General features: G+C 42.1%; 1 protein-coding gene across 1 annotated transcript in view; it reads right to left on the bottom strand.

Moving 5' to 3' along the window:
• Nucleotides 1-6,504: 6,504 nt before the first annotated feature.
• CELSR3 (cadherin EGF LAG seven-pass G-type receptor 3) overlaps nucleotides 6,505-18,553 on the bottom strand; it is a 263,963-nt gene continuing 251,914 nt past the window's right edge. Inside the window, exons 34-35 of the mRNA XM_073591845.1 lie at nucleotides 15,775-16,891; nucleotides 6,505-10,046 (exon numbers count right to left, since the gene is read on the bottom strand). Coding sequence (XP_073447946.1) covers nucleotides 10,019-10,046; nucleotides 15,775-16,891 — 1,145 coding nt within the window. The 3' untranslated portion in view covers nucleotides 6,505-10,018. The remainder of the gene's footprint in view (nucleotides 10,047-15,774; nucleotides 16,892-18,553) is intronic.

Raw genomic sequence — 18,553 nt, 5'->3', positions numbered from 1 at the left:
ATAAAAGCGCTCATTCAAATATATTTGAACTTTGCTTTGTTGGGAAAATACACGGTGATGTAGATACAAAAGAAAAAAAAAAATATTAAAAAGACAAATTGAATAACCACATACCGGTAGCTTTAAAAAAGTAAATGTTAATTAAATAAGGATTTTTTTTTTTCTAGCATACATTCAAGTGTACATTGCAATTGTCTTTATCCATTGGATCCTTTTTTTTTTTTTATCCAATTTTTACTTTTTTTTTTTAAAGCATTAAATACGGACACTGCAGCTTTTTTTTTTTTCACAAATCTATGATTCCATGTTCATCAAAAGTACAAAATAAAAAATATAAAACATTTGCTGTAAAGAAAGTAAAAAAAAAAATAAGATAAAATAAAAATTGTTGCATTTCCTTTTGTTTAAAAAAATAATAAAAGAAAGATTTTGTTCTATTTTTGGTGGTAAACAGTGTAAATATTTATCAAAAACCAAACCCGGCTTACAAACGAATCACATAAATTAAATAAATAGACAGACGTATAAATATGCATAACAAATAGAATTTTGAAATTCATTTTTTTTTTTTATATACATCCTGTAAAAATAAAGTAAACAAGTTTTTTCGTATTTTTCTGCTTAAACAACAGATAACAGAGGTAACAACAAAACACACCAAAAACCACACGCGCACACACATAGATGTATGCAGATATACATATATATAATGTACATAAGCATATATATAATTATATCGGCATACGGCACCATTTTTTTTTCTCAAATTGCATTTTTATTTATAAGTTGGGTTGTAACTTTTATTTTATTATTTTTTCTTTACATAACCTGTGAATCTGTTTGCAGGCTTCAAAAATATACAATGGCAGAGAAGGCCTTCTTAATAGAAAACAACTGCAAGTTCCCTTTTAAAAAAAAAAAAATAAAAAAATAAATAAATAAAATAAAAAAAAGTGGAAATGAAATTCCAGAGAAAATTTTTACTCTGAGTAAGGGAGGCGATATAATGAAGTTTGGAAATATTATCCAGTATGTATTTGTGTGAAGTATCTACTGTATGCAGTGGGAAACGTTTTCACCCATCACAGTTGGCCTTGTTAAGGGGATATTTACTTTACCTTTGTCCTATTCATCCCTTGTAAGCTTGAAAAGGGTCGGTCTACCTATGAGCTAATATTTTTTATTAAACAACGGTCCTGTTGGTTTAAACCTCTCACTGACATCTTCAATCCCTTGGAGAGCACTTCCCCAACTTCCCATCTACCCAATTCCAAGGATTCTCACTTCTATTGTGACGTTTTCCCCATAATAACAAAGTACATTGAAGAGTGATCAGGAGAGGGCGGAGCTGGGAACTCGCTGGGTGACTTTGACTACCAACATCTCTCCAAAATAATAAAGTTTCAGCTAGACTAATTTATTAACACTGATTGCAATTTAAAGAGGAGGCTGCAGGCTGCTCACATAATTTGTAATAAAAACATCTTTGCCATTCTGAAGTTTCCCTCCAACCACTTTGCATATTATTTTATATATACTGTGATTCTGTACTTGCCAAATATGCTGCAGAAATCTCCCTCCACTGAGTCTGGCTGCAGCCATTTTAACTGTGGGCAGCTGAAGCTGCTGCCTGTTCACTTCCTGGATTTACACAGACACACAGAGGCACACCTCCAGCTCTGCAGCTTTCATTGGCCCTCCTATGACTCATCCCCCCTCCCTTCCTGGCAATCTCTCACTAGAGAGAGAGATAACTGTGCATGATGTCATAAGCCTAGACCTTTTACCAGACAAGACACAGGAAGTGGGCTGTAAAAGGTATTTACTGGCAGAAAAAAAATGTTTTACTATCCAAAGTTAAAACAAAATGGCAGAAGATTTAATACATGGAAAGATGAAAAAATGACTGAAGTTAAGCTTTAATTAAATGCCGATTGTTGCTTTTAAGTTGCACAGATACGAACGTTACTCATTGGAAATCATGGGGTACTTGTCATGCGACTTTGCAGTCCCACAGGACAAGTTGCACAAATGGAAATGGAGCGGAGTTCCAGATTATTATTTTTTTTTTTTACAAAAAACACCCCCGTAATGTTTGTACCTAAATTATTAACAAACTATATTACTATGTAATGTGGGTCTTCTAAATGCTTTTTTAAACTAACCTTGCTGTTCTTTTTCCGAGCGCACTCCCATCTTCATTGTGGGCATGTAAAGGGATATGGCGCTGCTGGCTACTTAGCATGCACCCCCAATTTCACGCATTGCGCATAAACCACAGCGCGGTTCCACTGTAAATAACGCAATGCTATCAGCAGGGGGGGTGCCCATTGACACCTGGGATTGATGAAACGTATCTCCCAGGAGCCAATGCTCGCCCGGAAATGACTTGACCTCGCCGTGGAAGGGTACACCAGAAGAGCAGCAAATACCCTGCAGAAAAAGGGTAGACTACAAAAAAAAAAAGGCCACAGTGGACTTACACTGCAATAATGAGCGGGAAGGCGCACAGTTGTCAAAGTGGGTGGAACTCCTCTTTAAGATGGAAACTTAAAGTTGAACTCCAGGCTTACAATGACTTTAAACAGCTTGACCAGCTCGGTCCAAACTATTTCCTTTACAAACACATACGCCCTTTGTTCCAGCAGCAGGACGTGGAATCAAGACGGTCATCAGCCATTCATAAGAGGCCTTGCATTTTTATGAATTAATACAAGCCTTCCTCCGAATGGTAGAGGAGGGCAGATGATATCACGATCTCCACCTCAGCAAATCAGAGGAAGCTTTGTATTCATTTATAAAATACCAAGCTTCCTGTGAATTGCTGAGCAGCACTCAGCCCAACTCGATGTTGTTCTGGGGACGGGAGGAGAAGTCCCCATACTGCTGCAGGAACACAGCTACTACAACTGTTAGTAAAGGAAATAAGTTTATTTGGACCAGCTTGGATTGGATTATACTGTCCCATCATCTGCTCATGAGTTCACTGAGAATTGAAATGACCTTGAGATCCAACACCACTACAGACCCGATTTAGTTTACCACTCATTTGGCACTCTAAGCTTTATATTTAGGATTTAAAACCCGACATGCTGTCTAAAACCAAAAGTTGGACCTGGAGCGAGGCTTTAAAGCAAGGGGTCTCAAACTGGCGGCCCGCCAGCGGTTGCAAAACTACAAGTCCCATCATGTCTCTGCCTGTGGGAGTCATACATGTAACTGTTAGCCTTGCAATGCCTCATGGGACTTGAAGTTTCGCAACAGCTGGAGGGCCACCAGTTTGAGACGCCTGCTTTAAAGTAAACCTAACTACCCTAAAAAATCACCTTTTGCCCCTCCTAACACGTATACTTACTAACCCGTGCAAGAAACAAGTATATACTTACCTATTTTCAGCCTACTCCGGTCATGTGATCCAGCCCCCCCAGTGTCAGCCAGCGGTGGCAGCAGGGAAGAAGAGGGAGCGCGGACAACAAATGGGCCAAGGGAGCCTATGGGTGACATCATTGGTCCCAGAATTCCCAGCTATTGTTGAGTGCTCTCTCCTCTCCCCTGCAGACATCGAAGGCTGACAAAGGGGGTCACAAGACTGGACCGGAGACGGCTGAAAATAGGTAAGTACAGTGGCTTGAAAAAGTATTCATACCCCTTGACATTTTCCACATTTTGTCATGTTACAGACAAAAAAATCAATGTATTTTATTGGAATTTTATGTGAAAGACCAACACAAAGTGGCACATAATTGTGAAGTGGAAGGAAAATGATAAATGGTTTTCCAATTTTTTTACAAATAAATATGTGAAAAGTGTGGCGCGTGCATTTGTATTCAGCTCCCTTTACTCTGATACCCCTAACTAAAATCTAGTGGAACCAATTTCCTTCAGAAGTCACCTAATTAGTAAACAGAGTCCACCTGTGTGTAATTTAATCCCAGTATAAATACAGCTGTTCTGTGAAGCCCTCAGATGTTTGTTAGAGAACCTTAGTTGACAAACAGCATCATGAAGGCCAAGGAACACACCAGACAGGTCAGGGATAAAGTTGTGGAGAAGTGTAAAGCAGGGTTAGGTTATAAAAAAAAAATATTCCAAGCTTTGAACATCTCACGGAGCTCTGTTCAATCCATCATCCAAAATGGAAAGAGTATGGCACAACTGCAAACCTACCAAAGGTGGAAAATTTCAAGAAGTATGAATACTTTTTCAAGGTACTGTAAATACATTCTTCTTACAGAGGTTAATCAGCATTTATGTTAGGAGGGGGGCATTTTTAAAGACTAGTTGGGCTTTAGCAGGAATTCTACTTTAAAATGGTTCTACTCTCATTTTTTTAAACGTAGGCTCATCCTTATTCCCACCCACAGTGTTGTAATAATTGGATATAAAAATGTTTTTTTTTCCTGGAAGTCCCCTTTTATGTTTGTTTTTCTGGCACTTGCGGTTTTGGCTGCTTAGGTGAGTGACGTAGTTGTTAGCCTATCCCATTGACTCCTGAGATATTCGCATCATCAATCCCAGGAGTCTCCTAAGTTTCTAACATTGCCTTATTTCCAGTCCGGAAATTACACGATCGGGGGAGTTTAGGCATCGTTTTGTTTTTACGAAATCCTGGGAAAAAAAATGGGCGCCGGCTTCAGATGCCCACAGCTGCGGTGACCGTCGGGATTTCTGCAGGGGATAATAAACAACACTTTTGGTAAGTACTTATTAAATGGATGTGAAGGAGAATATCAGAATTCGATGCACCGATGCATAAGGATTAAAGCTTGGGGTCAGGGGACTGTAGCTCCTCTTTAACGTTCAGGCTGCCCTCTTTAACAGGGAACCGGCTCTAAACCTACAAAATCTCCTAACATGCTATTCTTTTATAGGACCAGCAAAGCTCTGGAATGTTGTGTATAGGAAAGTTGTGACCCCTAGAATGGGGCGGGACCTAAGGTTCCCTATGATGTGTGCCTTGAAGCTTCAATAATACCAATTGGGCTGTAGATGTCAGTGGAGGCGATGGAGTACACAAGGAACAAACAGAGAAGCACCGAACGGGGGTGACCACCAGATAGGGGAATGTCATTGGACAATAACTTGCACATGTTCCACTCATGTCGTAAAAACATAAAACATCTTAAAGCTCCATGAACTTCTTCCGAGGAACCCTGCATCTGATTAAAGAGGACTTACTGTAGATCTAAACCCTAACTGGGTGACGTTTAGATAGCCCTGTGTAGCATAGGCAACTGCTGTCTTTTTTTGATAAAATTCTGTTTCTACCCTTTTTCATCTCAGTGCTGATGATCTCCACCAGGCTCTTTTAGCCACTTCCCATCTGTGGGCACTGGTTGCACATCATCGCTGTGGACTAGCAGGACTGGAATCCTGACAGTGACAACAGCAGACCATGGCCTGCATAGCGTGTGTGCATACAGCTCCTGTAAGTCCCGGGTTCACACTGGTGTGACTTGGCATGCGATTCGCAACACATTGGGGGTTATTTACTGAAGGCAAATCCACTTTGCACTACAAGTGCAAAGTGCACTTGAAATTGCACTGAAAGTGCACTTGGAAGTGCAGTTGCTGTAGATCCGAGGGGGACATGCAAGGAGAATAAAAAACAGCATTTTAGCTTGCACATGATTGGATAATAAAATCAGCAGAGCTTCCCCTCATTTCAGATCTTCCCCTCAGATTTACAGCGACTGCAGTTTCAAGTGCACTTTGCACTTGTAGTGCAAAGTGGATTTGCCTTTCGTAAATAACCCCCACTGAGTTGCATGACAAGTGAAAGCACATTCATTTCAATGGCGGCTGTTCCAGTCAATGCGACTTTTAAAAAAGTTCCTGTAATACTTTGATGCAACTTCAATACAACTTGAATCCCCTAGACCAGTGATGGTGAACCTTGGCCCGCCAGACATTTTGGAACTACCTTTCCCACAATGCTCATGCACTATGCAGTGTAGTTGAGCATCATGGGAAATGTAGTTCCAAAACATCTGGGGTGCCAAGGCTCACCATTACTGCCCTAGACTCTAATGTCGCTCGAAATTTGCAAGCAAGCCGCACTGGAAATCACATGACAATGGGGTTGCAGCAGTGTGAACCAGGGCTGAAGGAGTACAATTGGGAGGCAGTTGTCACCGCTTAACAGGAAGTGCCTGTAAAAGGACCTGATGGCAGAATCACCAGGTATTCTTTAAAGAGGAAGTAAACCCTGATGGGTTTTACTTCCTCTTTATTACCTTGCAAAGGTAAAGCATAATAGGCTACTGTGCATCGCATAGTATCCCATTATGTGTCACTTACCTGAAAACGAAGCCTGCAACGTCACCACTGTCCCCGCTGGCTGGAAGCGTTCATCTTCACCCTTCTTCCTTCCGGGGCCACAGACTCCAGCCAGTCACAGAGCCAGAGTCTACGGCCCCGGACGGAAGAGGGGTGAAGATGGATGCTTCCAGCCAGAGGGGACAGCGGTGACATCGCAGGCTTCATTTTCAGGTAAGTGACACATAATGGGCTACTATGTGATGCATGCACGCGGGATCCGCCAGTCACGGCATGATCCCTTTACAAACGGCACGATCGTGCCCTTTCTAAAGTGCGCATGCGCCGATGACGTTGGCGCACGCGTATATGGTAAATATCTCCTAAACCGTGGAGGTTTAGGAGACATTTCCAGCACCTACAGGTAAGCCTTAATATAGGCTTACCTGTAGGTAAAAGTGGTTGTGCAGGGTTTACAACCACTTTAATAGCAGTTGCAAGTTGAAATAACTTGATATTAGTAAATTAAAGCTTACATGAGATGGCAGTGATTGGGTTAGGATCTACTTCAAAGTGTACAATGTACTTGTCATGTAAACACAGTGAGAACAACCATTTTCTTAGCCAAATCACAGTGATAGGCTGCACTTTCATTCCCATTGGCTCTGCTGACAAATAACTGCCATTGCTGTGGCCAGGTGTCCACTATCAACTTAAAGGAACCCACAAAAAAGTAATGCACCCTTAAATGGGGCAACCCAGTCAACAGAGCCTGGATCCCAAAATAAACTTATATTGGGTGTTGCATTTCCAAGATTAGTGGATACAGTTGTGTGTTGCTTTGGCCCCCCTTGCACACTTCTGGCCCCCCTTTGCACACTTCTGGCCCCCCTTTGCACACTTGTGGTGTTAGTATTTTCTTGGCAGACAACATGAGGTAGGAGGGTCCAGTTATTTTGAACGTTCCTCTTACTGAGGCTGATGCTTAGGAAATGCCAGGAATGTTCTCAAAGTAATAATTTTTAAGATCTGGGTTCTAGTCAAGGTTGCCCAGACTTCTGTGCATTGTGATGCATTATGCCCCAAAAGAATGCAGCTTATCTTCTATTCCTATGTGCTAGCAGCCCATTCAAAATGAAAGGGCTGCCTTAAATCAATGCACAGTAATGCATGACACAATGGGGGAGATTTACTAAAACTGGAGAGTGCAAAATCTGATGCAGCGCTGCATCGAAACCAATCAGCTTCCATTTTTTATTTCAAAGCTTAATTGAACAAGCTGAAGTTAGAAGCTGATTGGCTACCATGCAGAGCTCCACCAGATTTTGCACTCTCCAGTTTTAGTAAATAAATCCCAATGGGGGGGGGGGATTTACTAAAACTGGTGCACTCAAAATCTGTGCATGGTGGCCAATCAGCTTCTAACTTCAGCTTGCTCAATTAAGCTTTCACAAAAAACCCTGGAAGCTGATTGGTTTCTATGCAGAGCTGCACCAGATTTTGCACTTTCCAGTTTTAGCAAATCAACCACAATGTGTAAATTGCACACGAAGTGTGAATGGGCCCTACAGCTCTACTTCAGCCAAATCGTTTTACATTGCTTTTAGATCGGGGGGGAGAATTACAGCCCCTGTCAGGTTTTAATTGCCTATTGTATCCCTATGAGATTTCACCTCACTTCCTATCAGATCTCTCCAATGGGAACACAGATAAAAACACATTTTAGCAGCATGAGGAAAGGTTGGATGTTCTGACAATGTTTTTATTGCTGTCCCTTCTTGCTTGTCCCAGTGACAACTCCCCCTCCCCCTCCCTTTCTTGATTTGGTCTCACATGTGCCGGAAGTTGGGGGGAAATCTCCTTATCGAGGGTCACAGGCAGAAATGGTACGACAACAACTAAAACATTTGGCTGGAGTTAGGCTTTAAAGTTGGCTTTCAAATCTATGTAATAAATAAATGTAATATATTGCAGCTCATCAGTCCTTATAAGCAGTGGCTGCATTCTTTTTTTCCAAGTTTTTTTTTTTTCTCTTTATTTTTCACCTGATAATCCTGCCAATATCACACTTCCTGTCCCTGGGAAGCTTCATTTCTCCACTTTACGGAGGGAGCCATGTGTGGTTTTCAAACATGTCAGCCTTTCTTCATCTCTATTATCGCAACAGTAGAGTACTGTGTTAGCCATCAACCTCTACTTCATCGCCATTAGGCTCATCAAACAAGTTACAATCTGATCGTACAATCTCCTTTAGGCTCGGTTCACACTGCGGCGACTTGGGATCCGACTTGTGAGACCCCAAGTCGCACGACAAGAAATCCCATGTTAGCCAATGAGCGCTACTGAAGTCGCTTTGACTTTAGAAAAGGTTCCTTCTATCCGACTTGTGCCCATAGACTTTAATGGAAGTCAACTCATCTATGATCCTCATCTATATTGATGTGATTTGGATCCGACGTTAGAAAATGATTACCAAGGTATTCCCTGAAAATCGCTTCAACATTACTTCAAGTCATACTCAAGTCACTAGCAAATCGCCAGCGGCGCATTTGCACCGTAAGTCGTGCAACTTTCAGGTCACGGCAGTGTGAACCCAGCCTTAGATCTACCAACAACCATAATTGTTCTTGGGGACCTCAAAAGTCCACTCCAAATTGATTTTGTCTGTCAATATATTTACGATGTGGTACCCTATATACTTAGCCCTCCACCACACAACAGACGTTCTACCAACAATTATGTAGTGCAAGGGCAAGTCTGACTGGATATAAATTGAATGGATAGATTAGGTGGGTCCTCATATTACATAATTTTGGTAAATCCAAACTTGTTTGTAAAGCGATTGTACAGTTAGATGGTAACAAGCATGGTGAACCTTACATAGAGACTGATGGGATTAATAGTTTACAAAAATGAGATAACATTGTTGTATGTTTTCAGTTCCGCTCACAGGAAGTGACAAGGATATGACATTTCTGGCAAGAGCAAGGAGGTATTTTCTGTACTCCACGAAAATGTTCTTGGAGTAGCCAAAGCCACCACATCCAAGGACTAGTAATCTGCAATAAATAGCATTTTTTGGTTTTTGGGTGTACTTATCCTTTAAGCATCTACTTTCCTGGAAATGTCAAACATTACGAGACATTTTTGTTCCTCTTTTTCTAAAGACTTGTTAAATTGTTGTTTTCACCCTGTCCTAAGTTCCAGCGAACCCAGAATATAACCTTTAGATCTTATGTTCTGGTCTTCACATCCAAGCACCCTCTCTCGGCTGTGAACTTCTCCATTTTTGCGTAGCCCCAGTAATAGCAGTGTCTGCATTGGAATGACATCGACATTATAACTCCTAAAAATAAGGATAGAAATTCTTTTTTTTTTTTCTTAAGCTCTGGTTACAAACGTACAAAACGTATAAAAAAAAGTCTGTTCAGTTTATTTTTATGTCTCCTCTTCCCCTGATGACAATCGCGTGAAAGGAATGTTCCGTAGCGAGGGTTTTACGGCTGAATCGTAGATACTGCGGTAGTTTCCTATCTGAGTGACCCACTTTCTTGGCTCTGTTGTTTTTATTCCACCATCGATGTCACAGGCTCCGTGCTGTTGCTAATTGGTTACCTGAGATTGCTGACCTATTTCTGCTCGGTCACGTCTCAGGCCGGCCAGTGGACTACAAACCTTTGCTAGCAAATGTGTATCCTCGTGCTTGCAAACGCAGCCGTCCGCCGTATCTTCCTTTCTGTTGCTCTCCCGGGTTGGGCTTTCAGGAATGACCGTCATTTCTCACTAACCTGGAAGGAAAGAAAGTAAAAGAAAATAGTAAGAAAAAAATAGCTCCAAAAGTACAAATTTACAACTAGATAATAGTGCCTCTTGTTTCTTTGTAATAATGGTGTAGAGTGTTCAGTGATCAGCATAAATGAGTACACCCCAACTGATTTGACAGAAAACTTTTACTTTCCTTTCAGAATCAACATTTTTTATGGGACACTATACTACAAAATACTCCCACAAATGTGGGCCATTGATTGCCAAGATTTTTTCATTTGCACACACAAGAAAAAAGGATTTTTCCTAACAAATGTATTCAAGACCATGTTGCAAAACTGAATACACCCCAATGAAAGTCTTAAGCCTCGTACACACGATCAGATTGTTGGCCAACAAAACCTAGAACTTTTGTCCGAAGGGCGTTGGGCCAAACTTGTCTTGCATACACACGGCCACACAATTGTTGGCCAACAAATACAAACGTAGTGAAGTACTACATTGTTTTTCAGCTCTTTAGTGCCACCCTTTGGGCTCCTTCTGCTAATTTCGTGTTAGTAGAAATTTGGTGAGTGTTGATTCCCACTTTTCTTTTCGCACTTTTCAGTTCGTTTCTGAACGGCCGTTCGTCAACCAGCCATGTTGTGGAATTGGAGGAGATAACGTGTTATTTATTATTGGCTTTGGCGTTATCGCTTTGACATTATTTTTTTGGTTGAATAATAATGATTTGATTTGGTATATTTTCTATATTTTTGGATGCATAGAATGCACTTTTTGGTTATATTGGCAGATAGCATGTCTAATTTTATTTGTTTTCTTTTTTTAATGCACAATAAAAAAAAATGTGGAGAATAATACTTGGCTATGTGTTTTACTTCAAATGACAGTTTGGGAGTAGGCAGGTACATTTTAAAAAATACAATGTAAAATTAAAAAGGGACACCAACATAGTTGTATCTTTGATCTCATAATTTGCCGCATCACGAATGTTAATTCTCCATTACGAACGCTAATTTACAAGATCGACCGCTTCCGGCTCGTCCTTGCTTCCGAGCATGCGTGTTTGTACTTTGGACTTTTGTCCGACGGACTTGTGTACACACGGTCGGAAAATCCGACAACACACATTTGTCCGCGAAAAATTTATAAACCTGCCATCCAACATTTGTCCACGGAAAATTGGCCAACAATTGTCCGATGGAGTATACACATGGTCAGATTTTCCGCCAACAGCCTGTCATCACACATTTCCCATCGGAAAATCCGAACGTGTGTACGACGCTTTAGGAGCAAAGCTAAATTTTAGACAACAAAATCCTAATTAAGAAGAATTCAACTACATGTGAGTCTAATTATTCATTAAACAGGTGTCCAGCAGAAGGTTGATTATAAAAGGGCGTTACTTAAAGAAAGCCCCTCCCATTTCATGCTGCCAGCAATGGCATCACATGGAAGAGAAATGTCACAAGGCCTGAGAAAGAAAATAATTTCTTTACACAAGAAAGGTAAGGGCTACAAGAAGACCAGCAAAGCTTCACTTATCAGTCAGAATATTGTAGCAAAACTGATACAAAAATTTAACAAGGATGGAACTGCAACCATCTCACAGAGACGTTCAGGCTTTCCACAGCAGTTAACATCTCGAAAGGGGCATCTTCTGATGAGAAGGGTTGAAGGAAATCGCCATGTAAATTCACTGCAGTTAGCTAAAAAAGTAGAAAGTGAAACTGGGGCGATTGTTTCCCGTGACACAATATGGCGTACACTGCAGGGGAATGGCATGCATGGGTGTCATCCACGAAGGAAGCCTCTCTTAAAGCCCATGCACAAAAAAGCCGGCCTGGAATTTGCCAAGGACCATGCTGAAAAAGAAGAAGACTACTAGGACTCTGTACTCTGAAGTGATGACACCAAGATAAATGTTTTTGGAACTGATGGCTTCAAAACTGTATGGCATCGAAAAGGTGAGGAGTACAAAGAAAAATGCATGGTGCCTACAGTGACACATGGTGGTGGCAATGTCCTTCTGTGGGGGCTGCATGAGTGCTGCTGGTGTTGGGGAGCTGCATTTCATTGATGGTATCATGAATTCACAGATGTACTGCTCTGTATTGAAAAAGAAGATGCTACCATCACTCCATGCACTTGGTCGTTGTGCACTTTTCCAATATGACAATGATCCAAAACACACATCTAAGGCCATGGTTGCATTTCTGAAGAAGAACAGAGTGAAAGTGATTCAGTGGCCAAGTATGTCTCCTGATTGGGACCCAATCAGGGAACACCTAAGGGGAAATTCTGAAGAGACAAGTTGAGCATAACTCTCCATCCAGCATCCAGGCTCTAAAAGAGGTCGTTCTTGAAGAATGGAAAAAGATAGATATTGCAATCTGTCGCCAACTTGTTCATTCCATGCCTAGAAGATTTGGTGCCCTCCTTACAAATCATGGAGGTCATAAAAAATACTGGATGTAGTAGTTTTTGTTGTGTGGTGTAGTTATTTTTGCATTAACTAATTTGAGTAGAACTGAAGATTTTGTAATCCAAGTTATATTATTACCCTTGCTTTCATGTAATTTGTTCATAGAAGAAATGTTCTATAAAAGTTTTGTCAAAATGTTGGAAATTGTTCTTGTGTTCATTGAGATATTGATCAAAATCTTACTTTTCAAAAGGGGTGTACTCATTTATGCTGTGCACTGTAGACACAAAATATATTTCTATATGCATGTAACATAGGACATAATATTTTCTGAAACCTTTTTTACTTATCTGATTATAATCACGCTATTATATATGACCGCTATCTGGTATAAGTACTTTTGGCACAATAAATACACCATAAGCAGTACCTCTGCTTAGCCACAGAATGCAGGGTGACAGAAACACTCCCCAGATTCCACACAATGACAAAACCCATCTGTAGTAAAAACAGCCTCAGCCCAGGCCACTCTCCCGGCGCGTTTTGACATCCATGATGAAGCCCTGTGGGCAGGGTGAAACGTGTTGGGGTGTGGCCTGGGCTGATGCTGTTTTTACTACGGAGCCTGTCTCTTTCCTAGCCTGCACTCTCAGTGGGAGTCACCAAATTTGGACAAAACAGGAGCCTGGAGCAGTACAGAATGTCATGGCCCCACCTCTTGAGCACAGAGCCCTGCACTCACAGTTCACTGATGCTGAGAGGGGCACTGACGTCACCATGTCATCTCCACCCACTGCTAGGATAAGACCAAAGCGGACCCAGGGTGTCACATGACCAGCCAGACAACATCAGAAAAAGGATATTAAGAAAAAAGGGATTCAAAATACCATACCAAAGTGGGGTGCTACTGCATTGAATTGGACTTTAACCCCTTCTCAGTTACAAACTTTGGACAACTTTTCTCAGGCAAGGTTACCCATGTTGAGAGGATGCTAATTTACATTCCATTTTAGAACCCACCTGTGCATGCTTCTGGTTCTGATACCACATTGTCACTGACAGCTGCTGATCTGACTCTAATTTTGGGAACAAATCAGTGTGGTTCCTGACCATGTGATCACCATGACAGCCAAGCATGGTGTTCACATGATGTTTGTTTACAAACATACCTACTGGGCTGCAGCTGTTCTCATGCCTCACCTAGAGAGAGACAAAAAGTGACAGGTGCAGCCAGAAGGCACTGTGTAAACCTGGGTTAAATGCCTGCAGCAGCTTTGAATCCCGAGTACAAATGTCAGAGGAGTATTCACTTGCTGATGTCAGCATACCAGCACCCGTGGGTGCATTAGGTCATGTGACCCAGAGCACACAGAATATTCTTATGATGGACCGGGACATTCATGCAAATTTGAATACTCCTACCCACTTTCCCTTATTGCTTAAAGAGAAATAGAAAAACAAACAAACATGTATATTTGCCTGGATGGCTGCAGCATGGATCCAAGTTGCAGCTGTCCCCCGTCAGCATTAAGACCCAGAACTGAGCGATCACATAACTGTTGATTGCTCCGTTTTTGGTCTTCAGTGAACAGAGAGCGGTGACCGTTAGGCCGGCCATAGACAGCTCAAATCTCAGTTTAAGAGAAACTGGCAGAGAATCAAACCATGTATGGGCAGTTTGAATGCACCAAGCTAATTGATTGATCAACCTGGGTACAACCAGCATGCCAGATTTTACTTGCGATTATTGCTGGTGGCTGCTAAAGCCACTAGCAAGAATTACCAGCTCCCCCCCCCCCCAACCACCAGGAGAAGACAATGTCTCGTGTTTATGGGGGAATCATGCAATTTTTTTTCCTGTAACCTGCGGTTGCAGGAAAGAAATTCACGCCGTCCATGGCCTACTGTACTTACCGGCTCTGTGCTCTGCACTTCCAGTGCTCATTGGACCTTTGGGCTGTGGAGGGGGCAGGACTGGCTGGCTCAGGCTCTGTTTGCCACTGAAAGGCTGAGCCAGATGCCGGTCAGGCATCTAGGTGAATCCCGACATTATTGTCAGGATCCCTGCAGAATCTGAACTGGTTCTGTAATGTCAGCCTGAATCTGGATCATAGGAGTGCAAAAATAAGTGCACTCCTGTAATCCATAGGAGAAGTATGGCTAAAAAAGCTTTGGGTATACTTCTCCTTTAAAGTGGGCATCTGTAAGTCACTGCTCTCTGCAGTACTAAAGACCATCTTATACTGGGAGGAGAAAAAGAGGACTTTAGGACACCATGTAACTGGCTGGAAGACTGCTGAGAAAAAGGTAGGTATAGGTTTTCAAATATTAGACATCAAGGGAAGGGAGTTACCATCATTTTCTGTTCTGAAGTCAAGACAGAAAGTGAACAAAATCTACATTAAGACATTTGGCTGTGTAATGTTTTCACATTAAAAATATTTCCCTCTATTCTTGTATTGGTGACAACTGTAGTGTTGTATATGTTGTAATATGTTCACCGATTTATGTGGGACATTATTATATGTATGTACACATACAGTCAATATTAACCAGGCCAGAATTGAGTTGACAATGGTTGGTTCGTCCAAGTCAACTGAATTTTAACATAGCAAGGGGACAGCTGAAGACCCTTTGATGTGTTAATCTTATGCAAGTTTATTTGAACATTTCAAAGGGTGTTCAGGTGGTATCTGTTAATCTAATCTAATTACACATATCTAAGGGGACTTGTTGATGTTGATATGCGGGAGTGCAAATTGGGGTGGTTTATGACTACAACTGTTCACGGCTGGGAGTTGTCTGTTTGAAAGACTAAAGCTAATCAAAGTCCTAAATTGAAACGGCCAATCAAATTGCTAAGCCATTCAGTGTCTAGTGAATATAACACGGTATTCAGTCTATAGTTTTAAGTTAGGCTTATCTGCGTGTGAACACTCAGACCTAAGACATGGGCCTCTGAATGATATACTCTGTGGACTTTGGACTTTGTTCTGTGTTGGAAGTCAAAAAAGTGCATCTCTCTGGAAGAATTGGGTTGCTGCGGAAGAGTACTTACTAATTAATTATCATACCCACGATACCACTATCCACACAATATACATCAAATCACTACATGTAGCATTTTGCATTTCTCATTACCTCCTGACCTGGTCATAAAGGAAATGGAGATGGTCAATCTCCCCAGTGGAAACAAAGACAGTGATAAAAACCTGAGCTGATAGCCCATCCCCTCAATTCTATCCAAAACTAAGTTAGCATTAACAGTCAAGCGAGGAGACCAGAAATCATTGCATTCTATTTTATTTTTAGGTCATTTCACTTACTCAGAATCTGCAGACATCTCGGAGATGCTGTGTGACGTAGCAGAATGAGGTGTGGAGGAGCACAGCATGGATGGAGTTGAGGAGTTTTGTACGGGAGGGTTGGCTGCCTGTTGGGTGGGATTCGTGGAGGAAAGGACTGATGTGTTAAATGAGGCAAGGATTGATGAGAGAATATCTAGCTGTTCGGTAGATGGATGGCGACTGGGAACAGTGTCTAGGTTTTCTCTGGAAGGCTGTCTTCTAGAAAGGGGTTGAAGATTGTCCCTAGACGGAAGCCTTTTGGAAAGAGTCTCCAAATTATCTCTAGAGAGTTGCCTTCTAGAAAGAGGGTCTACGTTATCGTTTAAGGTTTGAGTACTAGGCACTGTGTCCAGATGTTCTCTGGAATTGGATCTTCTGGATAAAAAGTCTAATTGCTCCCTTGAAGGTTGCCTAGATGAAGCTAGCTGGTCTCTTGAAGGCTGTCTCCTAGACAAGACATCTAATTGTTCCCTAGAAGTCTGTCGGTTAAGTATAGCGTCCATTCGCTCGTTAGGTACTTGCCGACTTGGCATTGTATTTACCCACTCTCTTGAGAGCTCTCTTACTGGCCCGGGGTCAAGCTGCTCTCTCGACCCATATCTGTTGTGTAACGCTTCTAGATGTTCCCTAGAAGCGTGCCTCCTTGGCACCAAATTGATGTCCAGCCTTTCGTTTCTTAAGTCAGATTGCTCTAAATGTTCCCTTGACCCATGCCGACTTGGTATACTTTCCAAGTGTTCCCTTGAACCATGTCGACTTGGGATCATTTCCAGGTGCTCTCTTGAGCCGTGCCTGCTTGGTATAGTATCTAGCTGGTCCCTGGAGCCGTGTCTACTCGGTACAGCTTCCAGGAGCTCCCGTGAATTATTCCTGCTCAGGTGCTCTTTAGAAAGCTGCTTTCGCATCAGCATGTCCAGCTGTTCTCGAGAAGAATATCTGCTGGTGGGCTGAGAAAGGCTGCCAGCCCCAGAATGCATTCTGCCATAGGAGGCAGCAGGGACTGCCCGGTGGCCCAAAGTGGAGGTTTTATACCAGGATAATTCATTAGTCATCCTACCCAAGCCCGGTGGGTACTGAAGACGGTTCTTCAAGATGCCTAGGAGGGAATAAAACCAGACAATTAGGCAATACCTTGCAAACTGTCTGCACTGAGTTTCTGTACCTCCAGATTGTGCTTACTTAGCCAATAAGCATTTAGCCAGAATTAACATCTTTGAATTACCCTAACACACAGTACAAAACCATGAGTGTGTTGTGATGCTATTCATTTTTAATGGAACCTCAATGCATTTGAGCAATAAACCTGCATTACATCATGCAGCAACACATGGTAATGCACTAAACTGTGTTGTTGAGTGTTACATTTCCAAAAAAAGGTCAGGTGTAATTTCCTGTATGCTATGCTGCATTGGCAGTCCATTCAAAAGGTTAACGTAAGTGTTAATAATAACCCAAACATGTGCAAACGCTGCCTTAAAATGAAGCACAAGTCCGCATTAGCTTAATGGTGCCTCTCCAAGCAGAGATATTTGGTCCCATGGGTCCTCAAAAACAGGGGGTGTCGGTGTGAGATATCACTCATCCAATAATGTGGAAAGATCTAAGCAGAGAAATCACCACACACCTGGCACGATCCTGGTAGTACGTGGCAGCCTCAGTCAGTGCTGCTCCGCAAACCACACCCTAACGTGTTTCGCCCCACCCATTGGGGCTTAGTCGGGGGTATGGTTTGCAGAGCAGCATTGACTGAAGCTGCCAACATACACATGTACCAATTCCCGCAATAAAGAGAATTGTAGCAGGGGGCAGGGTGAACAGAGCTGATGAGTCATTGCTGGAAGAGAGAATAGTGATCTGAGCTGCTGAGTCACTGATGGGAGAGAAAGCAGGGTGAGTGGAGGTGCTGAGTCACTGATGGGAGAGAAAGCAGGGTGAGTGGAGCTGCTGAGTCACTGATGGGAGAGAAAGCAGGGTGAGTGGAGCTGCTGAGTCACTGATGGGAGAGAAAGCAGGGTGAGTGGAGGTGCTGAGAGTCACTGATGGGAGAGAAAGCAGGGTGAGTGGAGCTGCTGAGTCACTGATGGGAGAGAAAGCAGGGTGGGTGGAGCTGCTGAGTCACCGATGGGAGAGAAAGCAGGGTGAGTGGAGGTGCTGAGAGTCACTGATGGGAGAGAAAGCAGGGTGAGTGGGGGTGCTGAGTCACTGATAGGAGGGAAAGCAGGGTGAGTGGAGGTGCTGAGCCACTGTTGGGAGTGGGAGAGCTGTGAACTTTGAAGTTAAATTGCTTCATAGTACCTGCAGATACAAAGTTCAGTGCAAGCTTATTTTAAAGCCCATTCAGCGCTTGTTAAATGTTTTTAATATTCGAATGCCCATAGCATGGTCACAGTTAAACTTTAAAATAATCATAGTTCAAGGTCATCCTTCAAAGCTCAATTCTACTTTCCTGATAACAATTTTAATAAAAGTTTTTACTAGCTAGCTTTATCTAGTATATTTGTAGAAATCTTTCCTCCCGTTTTTAAGCAGCAATAATTGTATAAGCCATGCCCAATGGAAAATATTCCAATGCCTTACACATCTTTAGTCTCCATACTCGCACACGCATTGGTTACTGGAAGTGTTTTCAGAGATATAGCAAAAAAGAAATAGGAGGCAACTTCTGCCTCACTACATCATCAGAAAGTTAAAACAGTTAAAAGTTATGCGGCTGAACCTGTGCAAAGTAGATTGTAAAGAAGTTTCGCAGGGGCTGGCC

This window comes from Aquarana catesbeiana, linkage group LG07, assembly GCF_042186555.1.
Source record: "Aquarana catesbeiana isolate 2022-GZ linkage group LG07, ASM4218655v1, whole genome shotgun sequence".
Taxonomy (NCBI): domain Eukaryota; kingdom Metazoa; phylum Chordata; class Amphibia; order Anura; family Ranidae; genus Aquarana; species Aquarana catesbeiana.
The sequence above is the reverse complement of the archived record's forward strand: the minus strand, read 5'-3'. Positions and strand labels throughout refer to the sequence as shown.